We start from the raw sequence: 12,276 nt of genomic DNA, 5'->3' as shown, positions 1-12,276 counted from the left end.
GTGTGAAGGGGAAGCTTTTCTTTCCAGAATAATTTCAAATCACCACTAGGAAAATACCATGGTGATAATGGTTTCAGTCAAGATCTAGTGATGGATGATAACAGCAGTGGGTAAAAGTTTGAGGAGACAAAGATTTCTTTCATTATCTCAAAGTATCTCCCCCAAGATATTTATTAACTGTGAAAAGGAAAAAATAGTAACTTACAGAGGAGAGATCTAGCGCAACAAACTTAACCAAGTGATTAACTTCACCAGTAATCAAGACATGCTTGCTGGTATGATATTCCAAGACACATCACTTCTATGATATTCTTACCAAAAACTACATAACTCAATGTACTTATGAGAAAAATTCACACACACTCAAAAGGAGGCACATTCATCAAAATAACATAAAAAACATGTCAAGATCATGAGAGATAAGGAAAATTGAGAAATTGACACAGATTGGAGACTAAAACATGACAATAAATATAAATGGGGTTCTAGATTGGATCCCCAAACACAAAAAAGAATATTAAGTGGAAAACTGGTTTCCTTAATGCAATTGTAATCAATGTTAATTTCCTTCTTTTGATAAATGGATTATGAGTCATGGTTAACATCAGAGGAAGCTGGATGAAGGGCGTACGTGAATTTTCTGTAGTATTTTTACAATTTTTCTCTAAATCAAGTTATTTCAAAATAAAGTTTCAAAAATTTGATTCTTAGTAACTGCCCAGAATGAATAAACTGGACTTCACAAATTGTTCCTGAGGAAAGAAACGACCTTACACACACATACACACAAGCAGATAGATGTACTCCTGTGAGTCATGACTCAGATACCAGATCCCCGCTTCCTGACATCTATGGAACACATTTCTATGGTGAAACATGCCACCCTTGGGGATCTGGCTGGCCTTGTCCTTCCATGGAGGACCAGGTTGAGAGGAAGTCTAGGTGGGCTTCTCTGTTCTTGGGAGATCCTGGCCCAGAAAAGGCAGATACATGATCTGGGGATGGTTCCCCTACCTATGCTGGCCAGGATGTACAGACCTGCCTGGGGTTATGGGCTTGACCCTGTGGGAAGAGGAGGTAATTTATTTCCACTGGCATTGGCCAAGTAGACATGGGTTTGGACCTATGTTTGTCCTGTTATCTGAGCCCTGGAACTACCTCTCTGGGGAGATGGGCTCAGCCTCCGGCAAGTCCTATCACCTGTTAGGCCAGCTACAATCTAGGCTTTAGACAAAGTTCCAAAATACCCAAGCACCGGGTATAGCTCAGTAGAGCGTGTGCCTCGCATGCACAAGACCCTGGGTTCAATCCCTAGCACCACCACCAAAAAATAAATAAATAAATAAAATAAAATAAAATGGGAGAGCTTCTTAAAAAAAATACCCAAGTGCCCAGGCAGAGGAGCAGGAAAGAGGGTGATGAGGTCCTTCCCTTACACACTGCTCACCACCCACCTATGATGCCATGCTGGTGACACCCCCTGTGCTAGTTATCATGTGACATATCTATCTACATGGAGTCATGCTCTCACCAAGTTCTCTCAATGACCCAGATGAGGTGGGCACAATTATTATCCTCATCTTTAAAATCTGTGGTAAAATGCACATAACATAAAATTTACTGTCTTCATTGTTTTAAAGTGCACAGTTCAGTAGAGTTCATGTGGTTGAGTAACCAATTTCCAGAACTCTTCATTGTACAAAACAGAAACTTGATATCCATTCAACAACCACTCCCCATTCCTCCTTCCTCCAGCTCTGGTAGCCATCATCTACAATCTGTTTCTATGAGTGACTATTCTTCATAATGGGTATTAGTGAAATAATTCAACGTTTGTCTTTTTGTGACTGGTTTATTTCATTAAGCATAATATTCTCAAAGTTCATTCATTGTAGCATGTGTCAGAATTTGCTTTCTTTTAGAGATTAATAATATTATACTGTGTGTGTAAACACATACACATACATACATACACACACATATATATATATATATACACACACTCATCTGTTGATAGATATTAGGGTTGTATTCACCTTTTGGTTATTTTGAACAATGCTGCTATGGACACAGGTATACAAGTATCTTTTTTTTTTTTTTTTTTAATACTCAGAAGTGGAATTGTGGGATCATGGAGTAATCCTTTAATTTTTTTTGTTTTTTGTTTTTTTTTTTGTTATCAGGGATCGAATCCAGAGATGCTTAACCACTGAGTCACATCCCCAGTCCTTTTATTTTATTTTTCTTGAGACAGGGTCTTGCTAAGTTGCTTAGGGCCTTTCTAGATTGCTGAAGCTAGACTTGAACTTTTGAACCTCCTGCCTCAGCCTCCTGAGCTGCTGGGATTACAGGTATGAGCCACCATTCCCAGCTCTATTTTGAGTTTTTTGAGGGACCACCATATTGTTTTCCACAGCAGCTGCACCATTTTATGTTGTTCCATAATTTGGATCTTAAATGTCCCCCAAAAGCCCTTGTGCTAAAGGCTTGGCCCCAAGTATGGCATTATTGGGAGATGGTGGAAACTTTAATAGGAGGGCCCATGGTAGGGTAGATCTTTTGGGGAGTGCCCTTGAAGGAGATTGTGGGACTCTGGTCTCTTCCTCTTCCTCTTTCTTTTGTCTCCTCCAATAAGAGAGCAGCTTTGCTCTCATTGCCTGCCAAGACTCAAGAGCAATGGCACCAATCAATTGCAGACTGGAACTTCTAAAACTGAGCTAGGTAAAGCTTGTCTCTTTCTAAGTTGATTATCCCCAGTACTTAGTACTACAATGGAAAGCTGACTAATTTGTGCTCCTTCCAGCAATGCACAAGGGTTCCAATTTCTCCACATTCTCACTGACATATGTTAATTTTTGTTTTTGTTTTTGCTAGTGGCCACCCAGAACTTGGTGTGCCACTATCCCTCTGGGGAGAGTCACCCACATTATTCACTTTGCTTTTTCCCCTCCTCATCTTCCCAGCCACCAGTGCCCATTTGCCTTTTATTTTATCCCATCACTCAAAAAGCAATCAAGGAAAGGAAAGGTTGCTGAAAAAAAGCAGATCCAGGAGCTGGGTGTGTTGGTGCACACCTGTAATCCCAGCTCTGCAGAGGCTGATGCAGCAGAATTGCAAGTTTGCGGCCCACCTGGGAAACTGAGTAAGACTCTGTCAAAAAAAAAAAAAAAAAAAATAGGGGGGCGGTGCTGAGATTATAACTCAGTGGTAGACCAGTGGTACAGCTTTGCCAAGTATGCACGAGGCTTTGGGTTCAATCCCAAGCATCTCAAAAAAAAAAAAAAAAAAAAAAAGCAGAGCAGATGATTCTGGTGCACAGGTGTGTGTATGAGGATGCGCATCCCTATAGGTGCCCACAAGTTCCTGAACAGGACACAACAGGAGTACCTATGGACTTGGAAACAAGTAGCTGCCCATCCTTCACATCCTGAGGTTCACAGAGCCAGTAAGAAAGGGAAAAACAAACAGTTTGGTACAGCTGTCTGGGAAGTCTAGAACCAGTAGGTCTAGCCTCCATCTCAGGTGCTGAGAATACTTCCAGGAATTGAGGTGGGTTGAACTGGTTCCCAGCCTGAGATGCTCCTGGGTCAGGCTGTGGATGGGGGTTGGGCAAGCACTAGGAGCCCTTGCTAGGGATCAAAGTCAGAGGAGTCATCTCAGGGCCCAGGGCAGGCGTGGTGCTAATGGTCGGGGATTCAGAGGAAGTTCACAGGCTGGGCCACTTCCCATGGCTCCTGCAGATTCTACTGCCACCACTCCTGATTGACCACCATTCTCTTGCAGAGGTGACTTCCATAGCTTCCTCACAGGTTATCTTGCTTTGCACAGAAGCTAGAATAAATTTTTTCTAAAGACACAAATCTGGCCTTGCTACATTCTTGCTATCCTCAGAATAAAGTTGACTCTTTAGGGTGCCTATAAACTGTACCTAAAGCATTCGTAGTCTCCTTTCATCCCCTGAACTCTAACTACCCTCATCTATGGGAATTCCATTCCCCAAATCTGCCATTTTCATTGCCTGGACAGGTCCTATTCAGATGTAGCTTAAATGTTATCACTTCTTCTTGGAGCATTCCATAGAGAGGGTATTTGATATTCCATAGAGAGGGTAATTTATTTTCCTCAGGTCACACAGCAAACAGGCCAGAACCCTAGCAAAGGTTGTTAGTCTTCTCTACAACATAGCCAGTGTACCCTGTGGGCATCTGAGTGTGGAAGGTAGGGTTCGTGAACAAATGTCTACACCCTAGGGCCCAGCATAGGGCCCGACTTGTTATCTAATGATTGCCACACTGTACTGAGGGAAAAGGATAACAGAGGCCATAGCAGAAGCCACTGTTTCTTTTTTCTTGAGAGAAACATAAAGCAGATGAGGTCTAGAAGCCGGGAATCCTACGCGCCTGATTAACAGCAGGAAACTAGTCTGTGGGAATGCTCTTCTCAGAAGGAGGGTATGACATGACCTAGCATCTCCTGGTCCTCAATAGATGCGCAGCAGGAAACACAGAGGGGATGTGCGTGTACGTCCTGACTTCTGAAACAGAACCTGCTCCCAAACCACTTCTGATACTGAGGGGCTAGTTACAGAGGCTGGAGCCCCTGCACACCAACTGGCACTATGCTCAGAGAAGTCTCTGTGAGCCTATCCCTGAGTGCCTTGAGGGTAGGCTTCTATCTCTTCTGGTTCCTTGCGCCCAATCAGCATCAAGGACCCTCCTCAGGATAGGAGCCCTTCTCTGTGTGCGCTCCTGGGCTCAGCAGACTCCTCCACACCCCTGCTCTCATCCTTGTCAGGAAAGTAATGTAGGCTGTAAATCAGGGTGGTTTGGAGCTGGGCCTCCCCAGGACAGTATCTAGGCTCTTAGGAAATAACTTCATCTGTTGTGAAACTCAGAAAGGAAAAGACAGTTAGTGACAACACTCCCTTCTCTGCTCTCTCCATACTGGACAGAAACGCTTCAGGAATGAGCCTACAGTGAGTCCTGCTCTCTTGAATTGCCTACCTGTTGCCAGAAGCATAATCTAGTAGCATACCAGGCAGGTTTAAGGGAGAGGGGGCGCTGACTCAGACGTTGCCAGCGAGTCTCAAGCGGGGCTGACGCAAATGGAGGATTGTTCCATTCCCAGTACCCGGCCTCAGTCGGGGCGGGGGGCTGCCACCCACCTCGGTCACGATGGTGGACAGGTAGACGTCCTGGCTGAATTCCCAGCCATCCAGGCAGCTCTCCTGCTCCAGCTGCTCCAGGTCTACATCGCGCACCGGTTCCAACCCGAGCGACGAGAAGTTGGCGATGGTGGCCAGGCGGTAGCGGCGGCAGCTGTGGGGCACCTGGCGGTTGTCCTGCAGCAGCAGCGGGATACTGTGGTTGCGCCACGCGCTGCTCAGGTTCGCGGTGTCCGGCACCCGGCAGTGGTGCTCCGGGGTCCCCGCCAGGAACACTACTGACATACCATTAAATCCATTGGGGATGATGCTGGCGCTGAGCAGGAAGAAGATGAGGCGCTGGAAGGGTCCCCACTCGCCCAGGAAGGCGGTCACCTCCTCGTAGTCCCTCATGCTCCCCGCCGCTGCTACGCAGCTTGCAACCAGGTGATAAGAGCGTTCTCGGGACTGCGCCGCGCGTCCCGGGCCTTTCCTGAGGATGTCAGAACGTTCCGGGGCACAGGTCGACTCGGGGAAATTGGGCTGCAGGCGTTGGATCCCCAGAGCTAGGAGACTACTGTCTCAGGACCACACCCCCATCCCCAGCAGCTCGAGAAGAGGGATGGGCTGCGGGCGGGCCGGGCGGGGCTCCCCGCTGACTCCGCCCAGTGCTGCGCGACGCGGCTAGTCCTACGGTAACCTAGGGGCTCTGAGGCCAGGATCTGCTGTGCCCCCTGCGGGCCAGTGAGCAAGTGCTGCGCTGGGGCACCAGGTAGTGCTTGGCGAGCCCGGATCATTGACTTCCCGACCCCCAGTCCCACGTGGGAGGGCGGACCGAAAGGGAGAGGCCTAAGTCTGAGAGTGAGGTCTTTAAAAGCTTCTCTATCGGCGTGGTGCCAGGCCTAGCCCAGGTCAGGAGTCCTTCCCCTGTCCCAATGAGGAGTCTGGGACTTCGGCGGCCTCGCGGGGCGCGGACCCGCGAATCAGCGAAGTCTGGGCTCCCTGGAAACTTCTGCGGGCGGCAAGGGTGACAGGAGGGCGCGCTCTCGTCTGCCACCCGGCTCAAGTGGCTGGCATCAGCTGACGGAGGCTCACTTTTCACCCGTCTTAGGAGGCTCGAGTCAGTCGCCAACCGGTGGCGCCCAGAGAAGCGCCGGAGCCTCACCTTGAAAAGGGGTAACAGGCCCAGAGCCTGCGAGGGATGAACAAGGTCACATTGGATCAGAGATTCGCCCTGGACCAAAGAGGATGGGGATAAGGGCTGCTGGGTTGCCCCAGTGTCGTCCCTAAGTCCTCCAGGGGGCTCCGCAGAAGACTTCAATGCAGACTGACCCATTTCGAGAGCATAGTGATGGAGACGTCGCTGTCCCCACGACCGAGTTCGGATATTCATCCCCTTGCCCTCCCCCTGCCCACGCCCCCAGGGCCCCTTATTGGGGCAGGTTGCCAGGACCTTCTTGAACTGGAACAGCCCGCCCCCATTCCACGAATTTGGGGAGGGAGGGAAGGAAGAGGAGCCAGAGTCGGTTGGTTTTGGCGCTCATATCTGGCAAGTAACCAAAGAGGAGACGCAGCGGTTTGTTTGTTTGTTTGTTTGTTTGTTTGTTTTGAGAGGAGCAGGTTCTGCTCAGTGCCCAGGTCTGTACTCTTCCGTTGTTGTGTGAGATAGCCTGGACTGGAGTCTGAGTCCTGGGTTTCAAGAGGTAGTTCAGATTGACAGGCGAAAGAGCTCACCTCTGGATATTTTTGCAGAAATGGATTTGCTTCTCCAGCCCCTCCTTGAGAAGTCGAGGGACTTCTGCCTCTTTTTTGTAGCCTCAGATCTGATCCCTCCTCTTATGCTGACATCCCACCACCTTGGAACCTCAGTTTCCTTATCTGCAACATTTAGACCCTATATCCTAATGTGTCAAGATAATTGATTCATGCCTGTTAATGCAGTGAAATTATTAATAGATTCTGTTTAATTTAAAAAACATCCTTTGACTAGTAAGTTGTTACCTTACTTGTCTTGGGTTTCAGTCCTCGACCTCAAATTCAAATAATAAAGCAAAGCCTGAGACAAGAACTTAAGTGAGGTAGTTTATTTTGAGTCGTAATCCCTGGAAAACAAATCTGAGGAACTGGGGCAAGTGAACAGCAAAGGAGATAAAATCAACATAAGACTGTGAAATTGAGTTGGTCATTGGCAGTGACCAGGAGTAATAACAATGTTGTGCAGAAGAGCCCTCTTGGAGCCTGAAGCTGAAAGAAAAATCAGCAATACCAATTGTGTCTTAAAATTTTGATATTGTGAACCAGGCATGGTGGTGCACACCTGTCATCCCAGCAACTCAGGAGGCTGAGGCAGAAGGACCACAAGTTCCAGGCCAGCCTCAGCAACTTAGCAAAGCCCTAAGCAACTGAGCAGGATCCTGTCTCAAAACGAAAAATAAAAAGGGGTGGGAATGTAGCTCAGTGGTAAAGCACCCCTGGGTTCAGTCCTCGGTACGAAAAAATTATACATTATAGATAGATAGATATTGTGTTCATCTAGAATTTCTGCACTAGTTTTGATTTTTTACAATTTTACATTAGAATAGTATCATTACTAATTTATTTATTTATTTTTGAGACAGGGCTTTACCATGTTGCCCCTGCTTGCCTTGAACATCTGGGCTCAAGTGGTCCTTTCTCCCATGTAGCTGAGACTACAGGTGTGTGTCTGTGTCTGGCTCAGATATTTACCTTAATTATTGAATATCTTGGTGACTCTTTTACCTTTTTCACCAGCACAATACAAATGCCTCTCTCTTTTCATTTGTCTCAGGCTTGTCTGACTCTCATTGCTATGAGTGACCCAGGTTTCATTCCGCTGGGACCGTCTTTGAATTTGTTGTTGTTATTTGTTTGCAGTCCTCCTGCCTCAGTCTTCTGAGTGGCTGGGATTACAAATGTGCAACCACGCCCAGCTCCGCTGGGCCTTCTAAAGAGCCATCTAGAATGAGGAGGCACTTGTTTTCTAGTTCTGTCTCCATTCATCCACTCCCCTGCATTTCCCAAGTTGCACACGAGTGAGCGCTGAGAGCTATTTTCCATTGTTCACAAGTATGTGTAAATCAAATAGTCTTGCCCTATGTACAACATGAATGAACAGTGCATTGCTTACAGCATAGCCTGTTGGAAGGATTTCCCTTCACCAGTTTATAGGACTACATCCTAAATGGAGCTTGTTGGAGTAACAATCCATTTTTTGACTATTATCAACGTATCATGCTAACCTATCTATGAGTCAGGGCCGAGTATTTTTCCCTTCATCAATTAGTTGCAGAAAACCTTCTAACAGGGTTGAGCTGAGGTAGGTATCATAGCATCTGAGCCATCTGAGTCAAGTTATTTTTGAATTACATGCACCCTATTGACCTGTTTAGTCCAGATCTTGAATTTAACATGTCTGTTATATGGTGGATTGCTAATGAGCCTGCCTGATATTATGACTTGATAGAATCTGGCAATACCCAGCTCATACTGGGCATCTCTGGTTACATAAATTCTTGATGCCCCATTGCCAGGTTCTCAGCTTTTACTGGAATCAAGTAGCTGCTTTTCAAAAGTCAAGTAACTGTCTGCTTCAGAGGTATGGTTGGTTGGTTTGTTTTTGGTAGAGGGGATTGAATCCAGAGGCACTCAACCACTGAGTTACATCCCTGACCCTTTTTATTTTTTATTTTGAGACAGAGTCTAAGTTGCTAAGTCTGGCTTTGAACTTGTGATTCTTCTGCTTCAGGCTCCTGAGTTGCTGGCATTACAGGCAGGTGCCACCATGCCCAGTTATAGGCATGATCTTGTTCCAGAATTCTAGAGATCTGTACTGAAACTATTTTATTAAAGCTCATCAGAGACTCTACCTAGTATCCTTGAATCTGTTGCATCATATGGACCAAATGGCACGGAAGCCTTTACCAGAGTTGGACACATTGTAGAGCTTTCTCTTACTCTGGGCTTCACTCAAAGCTGTGAGCCTTCCCACTTAATGGGTTGGAGTAGGAATTCACCAAGCACTCTGTTCAAAGGGTAGGGCACAACCCCTGTTTTTACTTTCCAGGGGATAATCTAGTGCACTCTAGACTCCTGCATTCCTGACTTCACCAATTTGTTTCAAAATAATTTGGGATGGAAGAAGTGAATGGGGATATAGATGAAATAAGATTGGCCATGAAAGTGGATCTAGGGGCTTGTTTTACTAAATTTGGTTCCAGGGATTGAGCCCAGGGGCGCTTAACCACTGAGCCACATCCCCAGCCCTTTTTGTATTTTATTTAGAAACAGGGTTTTGCTTAGTTACTTAGGGCCTTACAAAGTTGTTGAGACTGGCTTTGAACTTGCAATCTTTATGCCTCAAGTTCCAGAGTCATTGGAATTACAGGTGTGCACCACTGTGCCCGGTTAGTTTGTCTACTTCTATATACATTTAAGTTTTCTAGAATAAAAAGGTAAGAGAAAGCTTCACTGGTATAGGTTGTTCATACTTTCTGTCTCCATCCTCTGGCATGCATGTGTCTTACTAGGGCATCTAGAGTATGTGGTTATTCTTGCTCACTAGGACAAATTAGCATTATGTCATGAATATAGTGAACTACCATGGTGTCCACTGTGGACTACTGAGACAATCAAAGTCAGCAAATACTGTATCAGAGAGTGAAATTAACATAGTCCAGGGTCAAGAGAATGTATGTGTACTGCTATTGTTCTCACATAAAAACAAGCAACTTTTGATCCCTGTCTAGTCCGTTTTTGTGCTGCTCTAACAGTACCACAGATTAAGTAATTTATAGAGAAATTTATTTCTCACAGTTATGGAGACTGGGAAGTATACTTTCAAGACATTGCCATCTGGTAAGGGCCTCCTTACTGCATTGTAACAGGATCACATGGGAGCACAAGAGCATGCACAGGCATGCTTGCTACTATAACAAAGTCACTCCTGGTTGACAGTGATAGAATTTAAACCAGCATTTTAATATAAATAGTCATTTTGTTGGTTTCCTTACAGCTGTTAACTGGTTAACTTTCCTTACCTCTTTCCCCCATTCTGTGGTTTTGATCTTAAATGTCTCCAAAAGGCCCATGTGTTAAATAAAGTCTTGGTGCCCAGGATGGCCCTATTGGGAGGTGGTGGAACTTTTAGGAGGTGGGGACTGGGAGGAGGCATTTGGATCACTGGGGACATGCCCTCAAAGGGGATAATGGGACCCTTGTACCTTTCTCTTTCTCTTTGGCTTCCTGGCTTCTGGTGTCAAAGGGTTTGGTCTGTCATGTACTTCCACCATAAGATAATGCCTTGCTACAGGCCCCAAATGACAGATCCAATTGATCATGGGCAGGTACCTCCAAAACTATGAGCAAAAATAAATGTTTTCTCTTTATAAATTAATTATTTGAATTATTTTGTTATAGGGATGGAAAATTCCCTTTCACCCTTTGGCTTTTACAATTACATTAATGACAGACATCTCAGAAGTTTTCTTTTATCAGGCTCTTCATATCACAATGGTTCTTCATAGGACAGAGAGTAAATGTTAAGAGTTCTGCTGACTGCTAAGTGTATCTATCCCTGTTATTCACTTAGGGACCAGGGTAATACATTGTGGATCTTCAGACTCATTGGACTTCTTTGCCCAAGAATTTCATTTATCACCTGGCTTTCACAAACCCCCCTATTTATATATTTATATATATATATATAGTGGCACCAGTATTGAACACAGGGGTACAGGGGATTGAACACACTGAGCTCTGCTCCCAGCCCTTTTTATTTTGAGATAGGGTCTCACTAAGTTGCTGAGGCTGACCTTGAACTTGAGATCCTCCTGCCTCAACTTTCTGAGTCATTGGGATGCAAGTGTGCACCACCACACCTGGCTGAGCCCCCAACTTCATCCCCCACCAGCATTGATGCCAGTTCTTGCTCTACTCCACAGCCCTTAAAAGGTCTGATTCTCTGTCCCGCCTCTCTAGCCAGTTACTCTAGTAAAAAGCTACAGATCCCTTATGGGAAGTGACTGGAGAAATAATTATCATGCATACTTTTGGTAGCACTGAATAGTTCTTCCAGAAAGAGACTTGGCCTTCCTTTAAATCAGTAAGCTACGAACCTGAGAACTGATTTAGATCTGGGAAATTTATAAGGAAATATATCTTCCATTGTAGTAGCAACCATCTGCTTCTGTTCACTGGCTCTTGATTTGGAGGGTCTGATTCTTATACAGTCAAGAGTTGCTTGGTCATCTGCTAATGTGTTTAACTCTGGGGAACCTCGTGGTCTGCTAGCTGTTGCCACAGACAGACCCTATGAGTCAAAGCACTCTGGTTGCCACTTTGGTTTTTTGGTAATTACATCTACTTTACCTCTGTTGATCAAGTGTTACCATTTAGCCCCTTCTATTCCAGAATCTTGCCATCCCCACTGACACTAAGGATCCCACACCTTTGCATTTTGTGTTGCCTTACTGAAAGGAGCATCCTTTGGACTTTCCCTGGAATGTAGTCTGATGGGAGGCTCTCTGGTCTTGTGTGATATCTATGGTAAACATTCCATCCCCCGAGCCTTCTGACTCCTTCAATACTCTAAAAAAGTTGTCATCTCCACCTTCTTTCTGTAGACCCTGATTGTGTCTAGGTTTCAAAGAGCCACCTTAGAGCGTATGAGATTTTATGTAACCTTGCTTGATTGCTAATCACCCCACAGTAAGAGTGCATCTGGGTGGATAAGTCACACAGCATTACCCCAGTTCCTGCCAGAACATAAGTCCTATAATGTTTTTTGGTGTGCATAGTGTTTCCTTATAGATCAGGGACTATATTTCCCCACTAACCCTGGTTATTGATCTGGAGGTAATGAGGGGAGGTGGGTGGGGGTCTTTAGGAGAATAAGCATCATCTTTGGGGCCACTTGTATCAGGAGGAGTCTTGGCAGGGATTCCAGGCAAGGATTGACTCATTTCCTATCGCAAGGGAGATCAGCTGCTTCTGTTGGCCTTGAAGATTTAGAGCAATCCAGAAATTCAAAATTCTCACATTAATGTCCCATATGTCCTTATTTTATGCTCTGGGGTTTCTACACTTCCTATTCAGGCCATATCTTCATAATGGGA

The 12,276-nt window shown here is 45.5% G+C and overlaps 1 protein-coding gene across 4 annotated transcripts in view; it reads right to left on the bottom strand.

The window, feature by feature from the left end:
• The window catches only part of SLC22A4 (solute carrier family 22 member 4), a 46,958-nt gene extending 41,249 nt beyond the window's left edge, over positions 1-5,709 (bottom strand). The window contains exon 1 of one of the 4 annotated variants that reach the window (XM_079144173.1): positions 5,165-5,709. In XM_079144173.1, the coding sequence (XP_079000299.1) occupies positions 5,165-5,557 (393 nt within the window). In that variant the 5' untranslated portion in view covers positions 5,558-5,709. The remainder of the gene's footprint in view (positions 1-5,164) is intronic. The other 3 variants (XM_079144170.1, XM_079144171.1, XM_079144172.1) reach the window with 3 other exon arrangements.
• Between the last annotated feature and the right edge of the window lie 6,567 nt (positions 5,710-12,276).

The sequence above is a fragment of the Sciurus vulgaris genome (genome assembly GCF_902686455.1).
Source record: "Sciurus vulgaris genome assembly, chromosome: 6".
Taxonomy (NCBI): domain Eukaryota; kingdom Metazoa; phylum Chordata; class Mammalia; order Rodentia; family Sciuridae; genus Sciurus; species Sciurus vulgaris.
Note: the sequence above shows the minus strand (reverse complement) of the source record. Positions and strands in the feature narration are given on the sequence as shown.